This window comes from Hemitrygon akajei, chromosome 30 (assembly GCF_048418815.1).
Source record: "Hemitrygon akajei chromosome 30, sHemAka1.3, whole genome shotgun sequence".
Lineage (NCBI taxonomy): Eukaryota > Metazoa > Chordata > Chondrichthyes > Myliobatiformes > Dasyatidae > Hemitrygon > Hemitrygon akajei.
In genome coordinates, this window is record NC_133153.1 from 7,436,167 (window position 1) to 7,456,820 (window position 20,654).

At 40.2% G+C, this 20,654-nt stretch overlaps 2 protein-coding genes across 5 annotated transcripts in view; one reads left to right on the forward strand and one right to left on the reverse strand.

The window, feature by feature from the left end:
- Nucleotides 1-19,140, reverse strand: part of sltm (SAFB-like, transcription modulator) — a 72,470-nt gene extending 53,330 nt beyond the window's left edge. For both annotated transcript variants that reach the window (XM_073032924.1, XM_073032923.1), the window contains exons 1-4: nt 18,955-19,140; nt 17,867-17,945; nt 11,094-11,158; nt 2,282-2,470 (exon numbers count right to left, since the gene is read on the reverse strand). In XM_073032924.1, the coding sequence (XP_072889025.1) occupies nt 2,282-2,470; nt 11,094-11,158; nt 17,867-17,945; nt 18,955-19,089 (468 nt within the window). In that variant the 5' untranslated portion in view covers nt 19,090-19,140. The remainder of the gene's footprint in view (nt 1-2,281; nt 2,471-11,093; nt 11,159-17,866; nt 17,946-18,954) is intronic.
- Nucleotides 19,141-19,761: 621 nt separating this feature from the next.
- rnf111 (ring finger protein 111) overlaps nt 19,762-20,654 on the forward strand; it is a 144,613-nt gene continuing 143,720 nt past the window's right edge. For 2 of the 3 annotated variants that reach the window (XM_073032929.1, XM_073032931.1), the window contains exon 1: nt 19,764-20,057. The gene's annotated coding sequence lies outside the window, so the exon portion shown is untranslated. Of the gene's footprint in view, nt 20,058-20,654 lie in introns of all 3 variants that reach the window. The other variant, XM_073032930.1, reaches the window with a different exon arrangement.

The following is a 20,654-nucleotide window of genomic DNA, read 5'->3' on the forward strand; positions in this document are numbered from 1 at the left end:
TAGGGAGTTCCCAAGACTTGTTGTTGGGAGTCAATGCAGCTGCTCCACGTCGTTGAATGACCCAGATCCTATGAGCTCTCACATCGCTGCCTGTTAGACAGCATGGAAGCTGCAATATCCTCCTTAACTTGGACTATTTGTTGTTTGTTAACATGTTAACAGTGACAACATGGAATGTGTTAACCAAGGAGAAATATCTGGGTCGAGAAGAGCCACGTAGTCAAAGAGAAGGAGATAGCAGCTCACAGTTGCCCTGGTCCATCTAGCACTTACCCTCACAGGCAGGATCTCTATACCCACTGGCGATTAATTGCTAGATTTCTGCCAAGATCTATAAATAATGATGTAAGGTGGGTAGTGGCAAGTGTCGGCAAACTGTGCTATCAATAACAAACCCCACCCCATATAAAAATCTCTCATGGCCCCTTTTATTATTGATTCTATTAGTATTCTCATTCCTAAAAGGCATCCTGAGCAATGATTAAGTTTATTCTCCACCATTCCTTTAACTCATTGATACATTATTGCTCACCAGTTTGTAGACAAATAGCCAAAACCCTTGGCTCTTATAACTTCTAGATTTTTTTACACTTCAGAAAATGTTTCAATTTATTCAATCCAAAATGTATAATGTAACAATTCATTCATTTTAACTTAAAATACCTCCTTTTAGTGTAGTGCCATTCTAATGAACCATACACATTCCTGTATCACTTAAAAGCTGGTAAAATAGCTATAATTCCATAACCATTTGATGCTCTCATCTGATCTGCACTTGAGAATAAAGCCGTCAAACAAACCAATTTCAAACTTCATTGCGATTTTGGAAATGTAGTCAGTTAGCATCTGCTGAAACAAAGAATTGTTCACTTGCAGTTCCAGAACAAGTTAAACTGATGGTTACCAAAAAAATAAGTATGTATTTATCTTCTATTAATTGAAGCAGTTCCTTCATTAACTAATTTGCAACATGCAAATCTAGTAAATGCTACTTTTTTTTTTACACACAAATGCAATGAGCATTATTCACTGTTTCCTCATCAGCAGATTCTGCGTGATTCTGAAATATGTCATCTCATTCTATTAAAGACCTAGTAAGAGAAAATCTTTAGAAAGAGAGCAAAACCGTACCAGTGAACCACAGCAATATTCCGTGGGTGATGATGTATAATACTTCTAAATATACCTCTTCTGAGTTACTCTCACTACAACTTGCAGCAAAAGGTGGAGGTATGTGTTTCATGACAAACTTTCAGTGGAACTCAGATGGTGTTGTTTTGTTCCTCCTTTCTTGAACATGTCACAGTCAAATGCTACCCATTCTATTTACCTAGGGAGTTCATCATAATCCTGACCGCAGTTTACATACCACTAGTGGCCGACTATAATCGAGTGATTGAGATATTGCATGATGCTGCCTCCAAACAAAAAACAGTCCATCTTGACACATTTCAAATCACAGTCAGGGACTTCAAACAGGCTTGTTCGAAGAAAACCCTGCCCAAATTACCATCAGCATATAACCTGTAGCACCAGAGATCCCAAGAGGGAACACTGTTATATGATGATAAGGAATGTCTACTCTTCCATGTCCAAACAGTATTTCAGTAAATCAAATCCCTTGGCTGTCCTGCACCTGCCTTCACACAGGCAAAGGCTAAAGAACAAAAACTAGAGAATAGGACGACAAAGAGTTGGTCGTGAGAGGGAGAGCAGCGACAACAAGATTGTTTTGCATTGGTGGACCGGGCTGTGTTCAAGGACTCGTATGTGAATCTGAATGAAAATACTGCAATTGTCACTGACTTTATAAAAAAAGTTGTAAACAAGCACGTCCTTATAAAATCATCCAGTGTCTTTCCCAACCAGAAGATTCGCATGAAGCATGAGATCCTCAATCTGATGAGGGCCAGATCCAAGGCATTCAAGTCTGGTGACCAAGAATGTTACAAGAGGTCCAGGGTTGTATATGGTGACATACAAATACTCGGATAATAGATTTATTTTGAACTTTCAAATTACTGATGCATTAGTATTTGAATAAACAGAAGAAAAGCTTCTGAAGACACAAGGCTTTCTAAGGAGTCCAACACATGTAGTTACTTAAACTAATCGGTGCAAGTAAATCTACATACTCTTATACAGTGAAAATTAAGCACTAAAACTACTGCAACTTGCGCCTGGAAAAATCACATTTACACATAATACTGCTTATATTCTGTTTAACTTTAGATTATCAATTGCTTTAGCTATTTTTTATAATAGTCAGCTATTTCTATACCTGGTCTTCTGGTTCTCCATCATCCAGACCTTCGCCACTAGGTTCATCTGCACTCACAGGCAGCTGTTCATTGAATGCATCACCATTTTTATCCATTTGCTTGGTTTGTCCGATTTTTTGCTCATCAAGTCCATACTGATCATTTGTTTCCTGAATATCATTCTGGCTTGCTTCCATATCAGCGTCCATCTGTTGCAAGACATTGCTAATTCTCAATATTACTCAAAATTTAAGATGATCTTTCAACAATAAAGGCACAATTAGCAATTAATGCACAATATCATTCCGTTCTAGTCTCACACTTTTGAGTGAAACAAGAGTACCCCACCCAAGTTCTTTAAGGCTACTTCACCATTGTGTTATACCACGGCTGACTGATGTCATTCTGATTCCATGAGTGTACCTTGATACACTCAACTAATAAAAGAGCTGTCATCTTAAAGAACCAGTTGCCTTGACATCCTCTGCTTACTCTGAACCTTGCCTCACAGCAGCTTAGGTATGATTCCATTACACGCATTTCATAGCAGAGAAAAGAGTTCCATCATAAAACTATTAAGATATTGGAGCAGAATTAAACCATTCACCCCATCGAGCCTGCTGTGTCATTCCATTATGGCTGATCCCGGATCCCCCTCAACCCCATACACTGGCCTTCTTGTCATTTCCTTTGATGACCTGACTTCTGGAAACAATCAACTTCTGTGTTAAATATACCAATGGACTTGGCTTCCACCACAGTCTGTGGCAGTGGTTCAGTACTCACTGGCCAAAAAAAAAATTCCTATTCCAACTGGCCTATAATTTCCTTTCTTTTACCTTCCTCCCTCTTAAAGAGTGGAGTGACATTTGCAATCTTCCAGTCCTCTGGATCCATGACAGAATCAAGTGATTCTTGAAAGATCATGACCAATGCATCCATTATCTCTTCAGCAATCTCTCACAGGACTCTGGGATGTAGTCCATTTGGTCCAGGTGACTTATCCACCTTAAGACCTTGCAGTTTGCCTAGCACTTTTCCTTGGCACCCACGCCTGCACCCTGACACTCATGCACCTCTGGCACACTGCTAGTGTGTTCCACAGTGAAGACCGATATAAAGTACCCGTTAAATTCATCTGCCATTTCTTTGTCCCACATTACTACCTCACTACCATCATTTTCCAATGGTCCAATATCAACTCTCACCTTCCTTCTATTCTTTACATAATTGAAAAACCTTTGGTATCTTGCGTTATATCATTGGTTTGCCTTCATACTTCGTCTTTTCCCTTTTTATAGCTTTTTTAGTTGCCTTTTGTTGGATTTTCAAAGATTCCCAATCATCTAATTTCCCACTCACTTTTGCTACCTCACATGCCCTTTCCTTGGCTTTTATGCAGTTCTTAACTTCCCTGGACAGCCACTCTTGCCGATCCCTGCCATTTGATAACTTCATCCTTTGCAGGACATATATATACCAGAAACTTCGGCCATCTTTGCTCTGCCGTAATCCTCGCCAGTATCCCCTGGGAAAGCTCCTCTCTCATGCCTCTGTAATTTCCTTTGTTCCACTGGAGCATGTGACTTATGCTTCTCCCTATCAAACTGCAGTATGAATTCAGTCATATTATGACCACTGCCTCCTAAGGGTTCCTTTACATTAAGCTTCCCTATAAGATCTGAATTATTACACAACACGCAATCGAAGATTGCTTTTCATCTGTTTCCCCATCACCTCATTTAACATTCTGGCATCTTAAGCAAAATAATGTTAAAATCTTTTATGCTCAACTGAATCAACACTTAATATTCCAAAATGCTTGAACTACAATATTCCAAGAACTCAATCATTTTTCCTCTCCTCTCAGTGGGCAATATTTAGGTTTATCTTTGAGCTCAAGTAAACAGTCCCATACTTTGCCAATCACATAATTTACTTGAACTTACTTTCCATTTTCCATATTCTGGCCCATGGCTCATTCTAATCCCTTCTGTTCACCAATTTCCAAATTTCCAATCATCATCAGAATTAGATTTATTTAACTACTCTCACACCTCCCAACTTTCAATGAAGTCAAATGGCTAGCAGTTCTGTACAACCTCTTTTTTATTAAAATCTTAAGAATCAAACATATTTGAATACACTCACAAAGACCATCTAGGTAACATCCATTACCACACCAGTAGTCCAATGGAACGTACACTTACCACTGGTGTTTATTTTTGATCAGTTCAAAATTGTTCATACATTCAGTAACCCTACACTAAACTATGATAGCTTTCCCACATTTCATATCAATCTGGAGAATAATTTTCATTAAAAATTAGAAAGCTTTAGCAGCATATCTAAATATTGAAACTTTTAATATGGTTGATAAAACATAAATTAGGGAAAGTAGGTTATTAGTGAGGGAATGAGACTGATGCCAACATATTCAGAGCCAGCATAAACTTGATGGCCAAATGGGCACCTACTGCATTGCAGGGAAATCTGAAGAAATGTGAAATGTAAATATCATTCAACCAAACTGCTCAAAGTCTTCCAATGTTACTTACAGTTTGCTTGTAAATCTTCATTGTAGTTCACGTAACCCAGTTAACATCGAAACATAGAAAATAGGTGCAGGAGTAGGCCATTCGGCCCTTCAAGCCTGCACCGCCATTCAGTATGATCATGGCTGATCATCCAACTCAGAAACCTGTACCTGCTTTCTCTCCATACCTCCTGATCCCTTTAGCCACAAGGGCCATTTCTAACTTCCTCTTAAATATAGCCAATGAACCGGCCTCAACTGTTTCCTGTGGCAGAGAATTCCACAGATTCACCACTCTCTGTGCGAAGAAGTTTTTCCTCATCTCGGTCCTAAAAGGCTTCCCCTTTATCCTTAAACTATGACCCCTCGTTCTGGACTTCCCCAACATCGGAAACAATCTTCCTGCATCTAGCCTGTCCAATCCCTTTAGAATTTTATACGTTTCAATAAGATCCCCCCTCAATCTTCTAAATTCGAGTGATCCAATCTTTCTTCATATGAAAGTCCTGCCATCCCAGGAATCAATCTGGTGAACCTTCTCTGTACTCCCTCTATGGCAAGAATGCCTTTCCTCAGATTAGGGGACCAAAACTGCACACAATATTCTAGGTGCGGTTTCACCAAGGCCTTGTACAACTGCAGTAGAACCTCCCTGCTCCTGTACTCAAATCCTTTTGCTATGAATGCCAACATACCATTTGCCTTTTTCACCGCCTGCTGTACCTGCATGCCCACCTTCAATGACTGGTGTACAATGACACCCAGGTCTCATTGCATCTCCCCTTTTCCTAATCGGCTACCGTTCAGATAATAATCTATTTTCCTGTTCTTGCAACCAAAGTGGATAACCTCACATTTATCCACATTAAATTGCATCTGCCATGAATTTGCCCACTCACCTAACCTATCCAAGTCACCCTGCATCCTCCTCACAGCTAACACCGCCACCCAGCTTCGTGTCATCCGCAAATTTGGAGATGCTGCATTTAATTCCCTTGTCTAAATCATTAATATATATTGTAAACAACTGGGGTCCCAGCACTGAGCCTTGCGGTACCCCACTAGTCACTGCCTGCCATTCTGAAAAGGTCCCGTTTACTCCCACTCTTTGCTTCCTGTCTGCCAACCAATTCTCTATCCACATCAATACCATACCCCCAATACCGTGTGCTTTAAGTTTGCACACTAATCTCCTGTGTGGGACCTTGTCAAAAGCCTTTTGAAAATCTAAATATACCACATCCACTGGCTCTCCCCATCCACTCTACTAGTTACATCTTCAAAAAATTCTATAAGATTCGTCAGACATGATTTTCTTTTCACAAATCCATGCTGACTTTGTCCGATGATTTCACCTCTTTCCAAATGTGCTGTTATCACATCTTTGATAACCGACTCTAGCATTTTCCCCACCACCGATATAATTCCCCTGTTTCTCTCTCCCTCCTTTTTTTAAAAAGTGGGGTTACATTAGCCACCCTCCAATCCTCAGGAACTAATCCAGAATCTAAGGAGTTTTGAAAAGTTATCACTAATGCATCCACTATTTCTTGGGCTACTTCCTTAAGCACTCTGGGATGCAGACCATCTGGCCCTGGAGATTTATCTGCCTTTAATCCCTTCAATTTACCTAACACCACTTCCCTACTAACATGTATTTCCCTCAGTTCCTCCATCTCACTAGACCCTCAGTCCCTTACTATTTCCGGAAGATTATTTATGTCCTCCTTAGTGAAGACAGAACCAAAGTAGTTATTCAATTGGTCTGCCATGTCTTTGTTCCCTATGATCAATTCACCTGTTTCTGACTGTAAAGGACCTACATTTGTCTTGACCAATCTTTTTCTTTTCACGTATCTATAAAAGCTTTTACAGTCAGTTTTTATGTTCCCTGCCAGCTTTCTCTCATAATCTTTTTTCCCTTTCCTAATTAAGCCCTTTGTCCTCCTCTGCTGGTCTCTGAATTTCTCCCAGTCCTCAGGTGTGCTGCTTTTTTTTTGCTAATTTATATGTTTCTTCTTTGGACTTGACACTATCCCTAATTTCCCTTGTCAGCCACAGGTGCACTACCTTCCCTGGTTTATTCTTTTGCCAAACTGGGATGAACAATTGTTGTAGTTCATCCATGTGATCTTTAAATGCTTGCCATTGCATATCCACCGTCAACCCTTTAAGTACCATTTGCCAGTCTATCTTAGCTAATTCACGGCTCATACCTTCAAAGTTACCCTTCTTTAAGTTCAGAACCTTTGTTTCTGAATTAACTATGTCACTCTCCATCTTAATGAAGAATTCCACCATATTATGGTCACTCTTACCCAAGGGGCCTCGCACGACAAGATTGCTAACTAACCCTTCCTCATTGCTCAATACCCAATCTAGAATGGCCTGCTCTCTCGTTGGTTCCTCGACGTGTTGGTTCAGAAAACCATCCCGCATACATTCCAAGAAATCTTCTTCCTCAGCACCCTTACCAATTTGGTTCACCCAATCTATATGTAGATTGAAGTCACCCATTATAACTACTGTTCCTTTACTGCATGCATTTCTAATTTCCTGTTTAATGCCATCCCCAACCTCACTACTACTGTTAGGTGGCCTGTACATAACTCCCACCAGCATTTTCTGCCCCTTAGTGTTATGCAGCTCTCCCCATATCGATTCCACATCCTCCAGGCTAATGTCCTTCCTTTCTATTGCTTTAATCTCCTCTCTAACCAGCAATGCTACCCCATCTCCTTTTCTTTCCTGTCTATCCCTCCTGAATATTGAATATCCCTGGATGTTGAGCTCCCATCCTTGGTCACCCTGGAGCCATATCTCTGTGATCCCAACTATATCATATTCATTAATAACTATCTGCACATTCAATTCATCCACCTTGTTACGAATGCTCCTCGCATTGACACACAAAGCCTTCAGGCTTGTTTTTATAACACTCTTAGCCCTTATACAATTATGTTGAAAAGTGGCTCTTTTTGCTTTTTGCCCTGGATTTGCCTGCCTGCCACGTTTACTTTTCACCTTACTACTTTTTGCTTCTACCCTCATTTTACACCCCTCTGTCTCTCTGCACTTGTTACTCTCTCATCCCATTGTAGTTGGCCCTCCTCTAAGTCCTGCTCTAGACTGCTTATTGCCCTTTCCCACATATAAAGCAAATATTATGATATTGTAATCAGATTTCTCCACTGTCACTCTGTCAACTTAGTCCAACTCAGAACATACTCATCAAGATGGTTCTCACTGAATGATCTTTATTGTCATTATACATAGGTACAATGAAACTCTGTTTGGCTTCCTCTCAGGCAATCAAACAAAGCGGTAGATAAAAACAAGACAGTAATAGAAAAACAGTATTAAATAGATAAGTAGCAGAAAATAAGTTGCAGCAGCACCAGAATATCACAGTAATGCACAAAGTACCGTTAGTGCAGGTATTTGAGTCCTTGTGTGTGCTCACAGTTTCAGTCATTGTTCTGTGGGAGTGGTGTGATGGAGGCCACAGCTCTGGGGTAGAAGCTGTTCCTCAGTCTATTTGTTCTGGCTTTTAGTGTCCTGAACCTTTTGCTGGACGGCAGCGGGTCAGACAGGGAGTGGCCGGGGTGTGTGGTGTCTCTGGTTATGCTGATTGATCATGAACGTAATTCAGTAATACCTCCCTTTTATTCTAACGGTATCCCAATCAATACTAATCAAAAAAACTTCATTTCAGTTTACAGCAAGCTAGCATACAAAATCTAAACAATTTCATCATACAGTTCTAAACTTATTAGATCATTAACTTCATAATTAGCCACAATTAAATAAAAATAAGATGGAATGTGGGCAAGTCAACTTTTCCCGTTTTCTCGTCAACTAGAATTGTTTGTCAAATGACCACCTCTACAGTCATCATTGCTACATATCCCGTTAAGTATATTAAGTGAAAACAAAACTCAGGAAAACATGTTCTTCCTAGTACAATGCTGACCAATACCTTAAAAACATTTGCAATAAACAATACTTAAATGTAGATATTTCGATTTACAACCAAAGGATTACGAAGAGTCTAGCAAAATTGCAGTTTTGTTCTTAGGTAACCTGCACAAGAAACCATATATAAACATCTGTTGGATAAAGTAAAATGATTTTAACTGTAATGGCATACATGATAGAATTAACACCAAGAATAAATGTATGGCTGACATGAAATGGTTTGACAACTTAAGAGAATACATTTGAAAATACTGGAAAAGCAACAGCAAACACTGCAATACAGAGACATCTGGTGAGCAAATGCATCAAACACAAAATAAACGTTAAGATAGAGGAAACAAACAGGATGTCAAGCTATCACCAGTGAATCTGCAGATGCTGGAAATAAATAAAAACACAAAATGCTGGCAGAACTCAGCAGGCCAGACAGCATCTATGGGAGGAGGTAGTGACAACGTTTCGGGCCAAAACCCTTCATCAGGGGTGAAGTAACATGGGATGGTTGAGGGGGGATAAGAAGTGGGGGGAGGGATGAAGTAGAGAGCTGGGAAGTGATAGGCTGGAGGGAAATGGGCTAGGGGGAAGGTGGAGAATTATGGGAAATAAAAGAGAAAGAAAAGTAGGGCTGGGGGGAGATTATAGTGAGGGGGGAAAAGAGAGAGAAAGAGAACCAGACTAAAATTATAGATAGGGATGGGGTGGAGGGGGGCAGGGGTATCAACGGAGGTCTGTGAGTTGAATGTTCATGCCGGCGGGTAGGAGGCTATCTATGCGGGAGATAAGGTATTGCTCCATCAACCTGCGTGTGGCCTCATCTTGACGGTAGAGGAGGCCATGGACAGACATATCGGAGTGAGAGTGGTCTGTGGAATTGAAGTGTGTGGCCACAAGGAGATCCCGCCACTGCTGGAGGACTGAGCGCTGGTGTTTGGCGAAACGGTCTCCCAATCTGCGGCGGGTCTCCCCAATATATAAATGGCCACATCGGGAGCACCAGATACAGTACATCACCCCAGTTGACTCGGTGCCTCACCTGAAAGGACTGTCTGGGACCTAGGATGGTGTTGAGGGAAGAAGTGTGGGAGCAGGTGTAGCACTTCTTCCATTTGCAGGTATAAGTGCCTGGAGGGAGGTCGGTGGGGAGGGAATGAATGGACAAGGGAGTCACGTAGGGAGTGATCCCTGCAGAAAGCCAAGAGTGGGGGGGAGGGGAAGATGTGGCTGGTGGTGGGATCCCATAGGAGGTGGTGGAAGTTACAGAGGATTATACGTTGGATCTGTAGGCTGGTAGGGTGATAGGTGAGGACCAGGGGGACTCTATCCCTGGTGGGCTGACAGGGGGATGGGGTGAGGACAGAGGTGCGTGAAATACAGGAGATGCGATGGAGCAGAGTTGATAGTGGACGAAGGGAAGCCCCTTTCTTTAAAAAAGGAAGACATCTCCTTTGTCCTAGAATGAAAGGCCTCATCCTGAGAGCAGATGCGGCAGAGGTGGAGGAATTGAGAGAAAGGGATAGCATTTTTGCAGGAGACAGGGTGGGAGGAGGAATAGTCTTATCCCCCACCCCCCCCCCCCCGACCATCCCATGTTACTTCACTCCTGATGAAGGGTTTCGGCCCAAAACGTTGTCACTACCTCCTCCCATAGATGCTGTCTGGCCTGCTGAGTTCTGCCAGCATTTTGCGTTTTTATAGGATGTCAAGCTATGATGTCTTTACTGGAGGGAGTGGAGTACAAAATATTGCAGAGATTTTATAGAGTTTTTCTAGTGCTGTTCTGGACTGTGTAGTTAAGAGGTTACAATTGTCTCTGAGTCAGTGAAGCATAGATTTACTCATTGCTTCTAAGGACGAGACAGGTCTAGATTCTGGAAAATTGGCTAAAATGAGCTTGCATTTAGAGAAACGAGGTTATCTCATTGAGATATACTAAATACTAAAAGTTAGTGACATGATGGATGCAGTGTGACAGTTTCCTCTAGTTGCTGTCTAGATCTAGGGGTACTGCCTCAGGAGAAGAGGAGGAAAGAGGTTGAGAAGAGGAAAACATTTCTTCAAACACCACAGAGCTGTGTATGTTCAGTTACTGAAAATATTTATAGATGACACTGACAGATTCTTTTGAATGTTAAGAATATCAAAATACAATGAATACAAAAAAGAACTCAGAACTAGGCTCAATTTAAATGCCAGACAGGGCCCAACAACTTATATCTATATTAAATAGTATCTGGAGTTCAATCATGAATAAATATCAAAAATATCTGGTTTCATGGTTCAGATTTTAATCACATAAAAAAGGTGAACTTCTTACGAACCTTGCTATTGCCATCTTCTTCTGTGCTGACATCACCACCAGCTTCATCAGTATCCTGTTTCTTCCCTTAAAAATAAAACAGTGCAATCAAACTAATGCAAGTCCATCTGAAGTAAATATTCTCAGTTTCTGACTAAAGTATCACAATTTAAAAACTTCATTCAACTGCTTTTACATTAGTATACATTTATGTTGATCGAGTGGCAGATTAGTGGAAGATTATTTTCACTGATACTATTTTTTTCTTACAACTCCCTAACAAGAATTCACTATTATTGTTTCTATTAGACAGTTTGGTTAAGAAATTTAAATTAACAGCCCGATTCTTTGATTTAATCAAAAACAGTGCAAGTTCACATTCTATCATGTTTTCTCAATTATAGGGAAAAGCCCCGGAAGGTACTCAAAATAAAGCTGACCAACTCTGGAATAACAGAAAAAATCAAGTTTGTAAAATTCACCATTGCCAAGCTAAGTCAAAATTTTCTGAATTAATAATCAGCATCCTTTCCAAGTAGAGAATTCAAATCATTTATCAGTCACAACTCTGATCATTATCCATACAAGTTATTCGAAGCAATTTACTAAGAAAAATAATTATTTCATACATCAGTCATAATAACGTCAGATTACCCATTTGACATCATAAAGGGCAGTTTTGCAAACTGGACCAATTACTGGAAAATGGGATTAGTTTTGATAAATACTTGATGACCAGTATACGACTAAATGGACTGAAAAGCTTTTTATATGCTGTTGGACTTTACAGCACTAAAATATTTTGCCAATGTTCAGGATTAACAAAGCAAATCTGACCACTCGACTGATAACATCCAATTTGATAACTTGTTAATTTCTGGATTTGATGTGGAAGAGAGAACATCTTTAAAGTTTGAAAATCATAACTATTTTGTGAATAAGCAGCAACTCGTATGGCCACTTACAAAGTTAATAGGTTCAACAGCAGAGCAGTCATTTGATCGTGCACACCAATTTCCAGCACCAACTGGGCAGCCGAATCTCTATTGTAAGTATTATCTCAGTTAAGGAATAAAGGTGTAGATGATTTTCAGAACAGAGAGAAAATTCAAAGATTAGAAGTGCAAAGGGACTCCGGAGTCCTTGTGCAGGATTTCCTAAAGGTTATCTTGCAAGTTGAAGCAGTAGTGAGGAAGGCAAATGGGATGTTATAACATTCATTATAAGTGAGTTAGAATTTATAAGCAAGAATGTGATGCTGAAGCTTTATAAGGCATTGGTCAGATCATACTTGGAGCACTGTAAACAATTTTGGGCCCCTAATCTAAGAAAAGATGTGCTGTCATTGGAGAGGGTCCAGAGGAGGTGCATGAGTATTTTGGGAATGAAAGGGTTAATATGAGGATCATTAGATGGTTCTGGGCCTGTACTTGCTGGAGTTCAGAAGTATTTGGGGGGGGGGGGGGGTCTCATTGAAACCTATCAAATATTGAAAAGCCTAGTTAGAGTAGATGTGGAAAAATGTTTCCTATAGTGGAAGACACTCGGAGCAAAGGGTACAACCTCAGAATAGAGGAACATCCATTTAGAATAGAGATGAGAAAATATTTATTTAAGCAGAGGGTGGCGAATCTGTGGAATTCATTACCACGGACTGTTGTGGAGGCCAAGTCATTGAGTACATTTAAAGCAGAGGTTGATTAGTCAAGATGTCCAAAGTTACTGGGAAAAGGCAGGAGAATGGGGTTGAGAGGGATAATCAATTTATCTATGACGGAATGGTGGAGCAGACATGACAGGCCAAGTGGCCTAATTTTACACCCATGTCTTATGGTCTTATAAGAGACTGCAGTTAGATTTTGTTGGAAAGCAACTTGTCAGCTCTACACAAGGATCAAGTGCATTAACCAAAAAAAAAGGCAAGTTGTGTATAATTTAGGAAAGTAAATGGAGATCCATTTTGGGCACAGGAGAAGAAAAACAGAGATTTGCTTAAGCAGATACAGATAAAAAGAAAAAAAGGGATTTGGGTGTCCTTGTACAATAAACTCTAAGGTAGTATGCAGACACAGTAATTTGGTAGTTAAATGGAATGTTGCCTTTTATTACCAATATATATTGCAATAAAGGTCTTTCTGCACCTTTAAAGGCATTGCTGATGTCCCATTTTGGAATATTGTGCCATTGTTTGATCTTTTACTGACAAGGCACATAAGTTATTTGAAGGCAGTTCAGAGAATGCTCACCAGTATTGATGCCTGAATGGAAGGATCATCTCAATAGGAAAGATTTAGTTAGACCTAAAGTCACTGAAGTATTGGAATAATAAGATAATTTTATTGAAATATAACAGTCCAAGGGGACTTAACAATGTAACAGCAATTTTCTTTTTGGAGAAATCTAGAACTAAGGAGCAGTTTTAAAAGAAGGCATTGCCAATTTAAAACAAGACAAGGAAGAATCAATGGCAGTCTCCTATCATAGAAACATTTAAGTGAAACTAAACACATTCAAGACAAAAACACACAGAATTTTTGGTCTGTAGAGGAATTGACGATTATGGGGGTGGGGGGTGGAGGAGGCAGATGAGCAAAACCAAGATATGATCCACCATAATTTTTTATCAATTTTCCAGGATGCTGGCTTTGCTAGCAAGGTCAAAATGCTGCTGGGTAAGCAGGACCAGGGTTAAGACCAAGTAACAGCATTATATAACATGATGCATAACTTGGAGAGGAACTGCATGTATTGACATTTCCTTGTAGCGATCATCGAGGATTTTCAGTTTTGTGAGGAACTGTGGGAATAACCTAGATTAGTAACAGTAGTGCATTTTGCAAATGGTACACAATATGGTGGTGTTATTGGGAATATCATGTTTATGGTGGTGAATAGGGAGCTGATCAAACATATTGCTTTGTCCTTGATGTTGTCAAGTGTTAATACAGTTGCATATTGTGTCTGCTGACAGCGTAGGGACTTGGTCTCTGAACATGACAGAAAGAATGCCATCAGGTGAGGAGCTCACTGCAAGATAACTAGCATTTGATAGCACTTGAAGTCATAGTAATTATACGATTGATGCAGTCGATTTTCCAGTTCATGGCAACCTCAGAATATAGCAATTACTGGGTGACTCTCCACCAGTAATACCACTGAACATCAGTGACACATGGTTGGAGATGGTCATTATCTGGCAAGTTAACAGAATATTACCTGATGTTTATTTGCCATGTACAGCTATATCAGCTAGCTGAGTGATGCCACAGTAACAACCTTGCACTCAACATTAGACCAAAGAGCTGCTTGTGGACTTCCAAAAGGGCAAGACAAGGGAACAGAGGGATCAGAAGTGAAAAGAGTGAGCAAATACAAGTTTCTAGGTGTCTGTATCTCTGAGGACCTAACCTGGTCGCAACATATTGATGCAGCTATAAAGTTGGCAAGACAGCATCTATACGATACTTCATGACTGAGTTTGAGGAGATTTGGTTTGTCAGCTGAAACACTTGAAAACTTTACAGAAGTCTATATTACATTGACAATCCTGTTTATTATAAATTACAAAGATTGCACATTTAAACGGAGATGTAACATAAAAATCTTTACTCATGTGTGAAGGATGTAAGAAGTAAAGTCACTTCAAATCAATTCAGATGTTGTTCACCAGGATGCTGCATGGATTAGAGGGTATGAGCTATAAAGACATTGGACAAACTTGAGTTGTTCTCTCTGGGGCAGAAGTGGGGGAGGGGGCAGGTGAGACCTGATAAAAGTATATAAAATTAGGAGATATATAGGTAGGGTAAGTCAGCCATTTTGTTTTAAATCACAATCATAAGTGCCTGGAACTTATGCCAGGGTTGTGGGGGAAGCAAATCTGATTGTGAGACTTGAGGTTTTTACATAAGACACATGATAATACAGGGAATGGAGGGACCTGAATCATGTACAGGCAGATCTATTTTAATTTAGCATCATGATTGGCATAGACATTGTGGGGTGAAAGGGCTATTCCTGTAATATTGTCTTATGCTCCTCACATGTGCACTATTGAAGTTGGATAACCAACAAATCTGAGGATACTACAAATAATCTCAAAAGTCTTAAGTGCTCCCACAATTTCACAAAGTAGTAGAATGAAACATGGACACTTCTAAACTTCAGAAAATTTAAGTCCCATTCTGATATTCACATGACAATGTGTCTATTCACTTTCGGGTCAATCTCAACCTACAACAATTTTCAACATCATGGTGAGGAAATCCAATTGGTTAACCAAATCAGAAAATACATATCCAAAGCAATCTATTCTTTTCAGATTAGGAGAAGGGACAAGGAAGTAGCAGATGGAATACATTGTAGGAAATGTATGGTCATCATGCTCTTTGTTAAAAGGAATAAAGGTAGACACTATTTTCTAAACAGGGACCTAATTCAGAATTTGGAGTCCTAGTCCAGAATTCCCTAAAGGTTAACTCGCAGGTTGAGTCAATAGTAAGGAAGGCAAATGCACCATTAGCATTTATTTTGAGAGGACTATATAGAGCAAGGATGTAATGTTGAGGTTTTACAAGGCATTGGTCAGACCATTATTTGGGGTATAATAGACAGCCCTGTATTTAAGAAATGAGCTGACATTGGAGAAGGTCCAGTGGTTTACTAGAACAATCCTGAGAATGAAAGGGTTAATATATGAAGAGCATTTGATGGCTCTGGGCCTGCATTCATTTGAGTTCAGAAGAATGAAAGGGGACGGGTCTCATTAAAACCTACCAAATATTGAAAAGCCTAGATAAAAGTGTACTTGGAGAGAATGGTTTCCAATAGTGGAAGATTCAAGGACAAAAGGGCACAGCCTCAGAATGGAAGAACGTCCCTTTAGAAGAGCTGAAAAGCAATTTCTTTAGTTAGAGGGTGGTGAATCTGTGAAATTCATTGCCGGACAGATGCAGAGACCAAGTCATAGGATGCATTCAAAGAGGAGGTCGAAATGTTCTTGATTAGTAAGGGCATCAAAGGTTACAGAAATGGAGTTTGGAGGGAAAATGTATCAGCCATGTTTGAATGACTGAGCAGGCTCAATAGGTTAAATGACCTAATTCTGTGCCAATATCTTATGGAGTTATTTTCAAACATGCAGCACTGGTTACACATCAAAACTCAAGTAATTCATATACAGTATTACACCCAAAGTTGTCTTTTTCTCGTCCTACTGAGGGATGAGCCCAAACTTTTGTAATTGTTTTTCTATTCATTCTCTACTGTAAAACTATTATCTTAAAACAATGCAAAGAAATAAATGTAAAGTTACTTTCATGTTTTCTATCCTATTTTTAACAACTGATTTTATTTCACTGTACTACTTTTGTGTCGCTACCACATAATTTCAAGCAGTAGACAATATTGCATATCTCACCACAAAAATATATCCAGTAAGTGCACCAAAAAGATGGTTGATCTTGATTTTCATATTCCCCTGGAAGATAGTTTTCAACTAAACTAATTCGTTGTGACCTCAAGAAACTGGACACAAACCCAATGACATCAAAAAGGTCAATGAGCCAGTCCTTATCAGAAGATCAGAGGTGGAGAAGGTCAGCTCAGTTCCTCATTTTTGTCATTTCAGAGGATCTGTCTTGGTCCCAGCACACAAGTGCTATTATGAAGAAAGCACAACAGCGCCTCTACTTTCTTAGAAGTTTGCAAGATTTGGCATGACACCTAAAACTTTAAGAAAATTCTATAGACGTGTGGTGGAGAGTATCCTGATTGGTTGCATCACTGCCTAGTGATGGGAACACCAATGCCGTTGAATTGAAAACCCTAGGTGACATAGTTCAGTCCATCACAGGTAAATCCCTCCCTACCACTGAGCACATCTCATGTATTTATCCATTTATCTACACGGAGCACTATTCCGGGAAAGCAGCTTCTGTCAAGGATCCTCACCACCCCGGTCATGCCGTCTTCTCGCTGCTGCCATCAAGAAGCTGATACAGGAGCCTCAGAACCCACACCACCATGTTCTGGAACTGTTATTACCCCTCAACCATTAGGCTCCTAAACCAATGGGGATAACTTCACTCACCCCAGCATTGAACTCTTCCCACAACTTATAGACTAATTTTCAAGGACTCTTCATCTGATACTCATTGCTTATTTATTATTTATTTTTCTTTCTTCTTTTGTATTTGCAGAGTTTGTCTTTTGCAGTTTGTTGTCTGTCCTGTTGGGTGCAATCTTTCATTGATTCCAAAATGTATCATGGATATTTTGATTATGCAAATCTCAAGGTTATAAATGGTGACATATATGACTTCAAACTTTGAAAATGTAACTCCCAAGGACAGAACTGCCAATGCCCTGGCAAAATTGTTCAACGCAGGATGTGCAAATACCAGGATATAAAGTTTTCCTGAAATCATGCAAAAGCACAATCCCATGTGCAGATGATGCGGCTTGCTGGTGTCAGACAGTGAGCTTCCTTCAACAATTAATACCCTTCACTAACAAAATATCAAGTCTTCTCTGCCACTGGAGTCAAAATGCTGAAACATACTATTTTACAACTTTGTAAACATACTGATCAAAATTCTTCAAAGATAAAGCATTTAAATTTCTCCTTGAATGTATTCAGGGATAATAAATAATAAACCTATGACAATGATAACCCAACGTAAAGAGACAATGATCAAGATCATTGTTGATAAAATACAAAACTTCAGTTATGTTATGAAATGTATCAGTTTTCCTTTTGTAAATGATTACGATAAATAGCAATATGGGGATAACCTTTGCTTTTAGATGTTTTCTTTGAAGGTGTTTCATAAAGCTGAATGTTATCAGGATCTCCTCCCTCCTCTTCTATTGCCTGTTTTGGTAAAATAAAACAAGGTTTTTTCAAAACCTAGATCAGGCACCAATACATTAGTAATCACAGAAATTCTAAAGATAGAAAGCAAGATAATTTTGATAATCAGCATACTTCCAAGATAAACAAAAAAATTGTAAATTTCCAAATTCAGTGATCTATATTTTAATACCTATCCTCTTTTTCAACTACTTTAAATTTCAAAAACTTTGAATAACCGCAAGTTAATATTAAATACTGTAGTCATAAATGTACACCAGACTCATTGTCTGCATCACTACAAACAAGGATCCTTATTTTTATCAGAAATCTCAGCCAGGCAGCATCTGTAGCACAAAAATAGTTAACATTTCGTGTCAAAGACCATTCATCTTTGAAACATTCACCTGTTAAACAGACTACAACATGAAACATGAACAGTTTTGTCTACAGATGCTGCTTGACCTGCTGGGAACTTACAGAACTCTTTTTATTTCAGATTTCCAGTATGTATCAATAATTCTCACACTGGTTGCTTTCAAAAAAAACATACACAAATACAAGTTAGAAAGGAAAATGCAAATAGGTTTCATTACAAACTTGAATTATTCATTTTAATCCCACACAATTTAATCTTGAAAATCTGAAGTCAGAAAACCTTTTGATTTAAAAAAAACTAACAGAATCAAATCCCTGTCTATTTGTTAAAGGAAACTGATCGTAATCGATAATATAAAACCTTTAACGAAGACGACAAAAATATATGTTTTAAACCGACATTCCTTGGATCGTTCAGCTTCACAAGTAAAGAGAAAACATACGACCTTCTGGCACAAAAATAAGGTTTGAAATCTTTTCATCGATAAGAGGAAACCTAATTCACTGTGATCTATTCGCGTTGAGCCGATGAAACATTAAACCCGCTTACAACAGTTACTGTGGAGGGAGGCCCACTAAAGGCGGCGGTGACGATCAACCGCGGCCTCATGACACCCTCCCTCCTCTTTCATTTCATGTCGGTTTCTCGCACCTGCTTCAGTCTCGCAATGAGCACGGTTTTGACCCCACTTATGTCTAGATTCCGCCGCTTGAGTTCTGACTTGAGATCTACCACACGCAAATCTGTGATGCACCGTGCCTCGACGGTGCTGGCAGCAGCGGCCATTTTACGCGTCTCCACCGATCCGAGCGAGCTCCAACGCCCAGCCCCAGCCCCACCCCCACGCTCGGCCTGTCCCCGGATGTAGTCAGCTGCTGCCGCAAAGGAGCTGTGGCCCGGCCCGACCCGGCCCGGGCAGAGCCTGGGGGTGACGGGGGAGGTGGGAGGGTAACAGAGGAGGAGGTAGGGGCTTTGCCTCTGGCTGCCAGAGGAGAACATCTTCACATAACTTCCTATGGGATTAACTGTGGGGAACCTTTCCTGGTAACTGGGAGGGACGAATGTTTTATTGTTTAAACATATGACAACACAACAGGAAGGTCGTAGCCCTCACTGTTTCTATACGTTGAAAGTAAACATATAATTTGGGACTATGAGCCCCCTGGGCGGGAGGTCATGGACCTGACTGTTCCTACGCGGATGCACAATTTTATTCTTCAGTTCTAAACAGTTTCACGGGAGCATTGCAATTCTGGTAACCGACTTCACCTCGGAACCGATTCACAAGTTGACTGCGGTTTCTCGGGGTGTTTTCTGAGTGGATGTTACATTTCTTGACATAACATTGGAGGTGTGAGAGGAGGAGGGGGAAGGAGGAGTTGGTTTGCTGCTCAACCACGTATGTGCTGTAACATCGACACCCCCTCCTCCTCCCTGCTTCCGGCGATTCTCAGCGAACGTTTGGTTGACTTTAATTTCATTAATAGACGAAGTGGGGCGAGGGTTGGAATGAACGTCACTCTCTTCTGAGAGAGGCGATGCTGGGCGCCAGCAAACAAAGCCGGTGTCGTAAGACGATGCCTGTCGCAAAGCCGGGGGAGTGCCGTGCGGTGGATTGAGTAAGGCTCGCGCGAGTCTCGGCGGGCCGTCGATGCGGGACGGCTGTAAACAAGGGGCGAGTTCCTCACAGAAAGCGCCGGATAAACGTCTATCCCGATTGTACGAGGCGGCTAGCACCTTCCACTGAAGCTTCGGTAAGCTCCTCTTTATGTCACTTGTCATTTATTTTAAAAATTGGAATCCTATTTTCAGCGCCTTCCCGGCCGGGTAAAAAGTGACTGTAAAGTCCTGGCCTGGTCAGCTCATTTGGAGCTGCTGACGTTTGTAGGCTTGAGTGAGGCTCTACCCTCGCCTCCGCACTGTTTATTCAATAGTACTTGGAAGGAAGGTGTGGGGGGTGGGGAGAAGTTTGAAACCCAGAGATATTCTCTTGCAAGTCTTGTCGAAATTTTAACAGATACGCAGTGGAAATTATTTTAAGTGTGTTCTTTCTAACTAGGTGATGGTTACCAGGGAGTGATACAGAATTCTCTACAGCAGTTGAACTATTTGTGTTGATTTTAAATGCCTCATTAAGGAGATTGTTATTCAGTCTTAGTGATTTTTTTTCTTTTCTATATAATCAGCTGAGTTGTTTTTGTAAGGTATAGTCAACATTAGATTCGATCATTAAAGTGAATGTTTCAAAGTATTCTGTCAAGACTTGATTTTAAGGCTTTAATCTTTTTATTGTTCAAGATGTATTTTATCTTTTGAAATTGTTTGACAAGCATTGTTAAAGAAATGAAAAT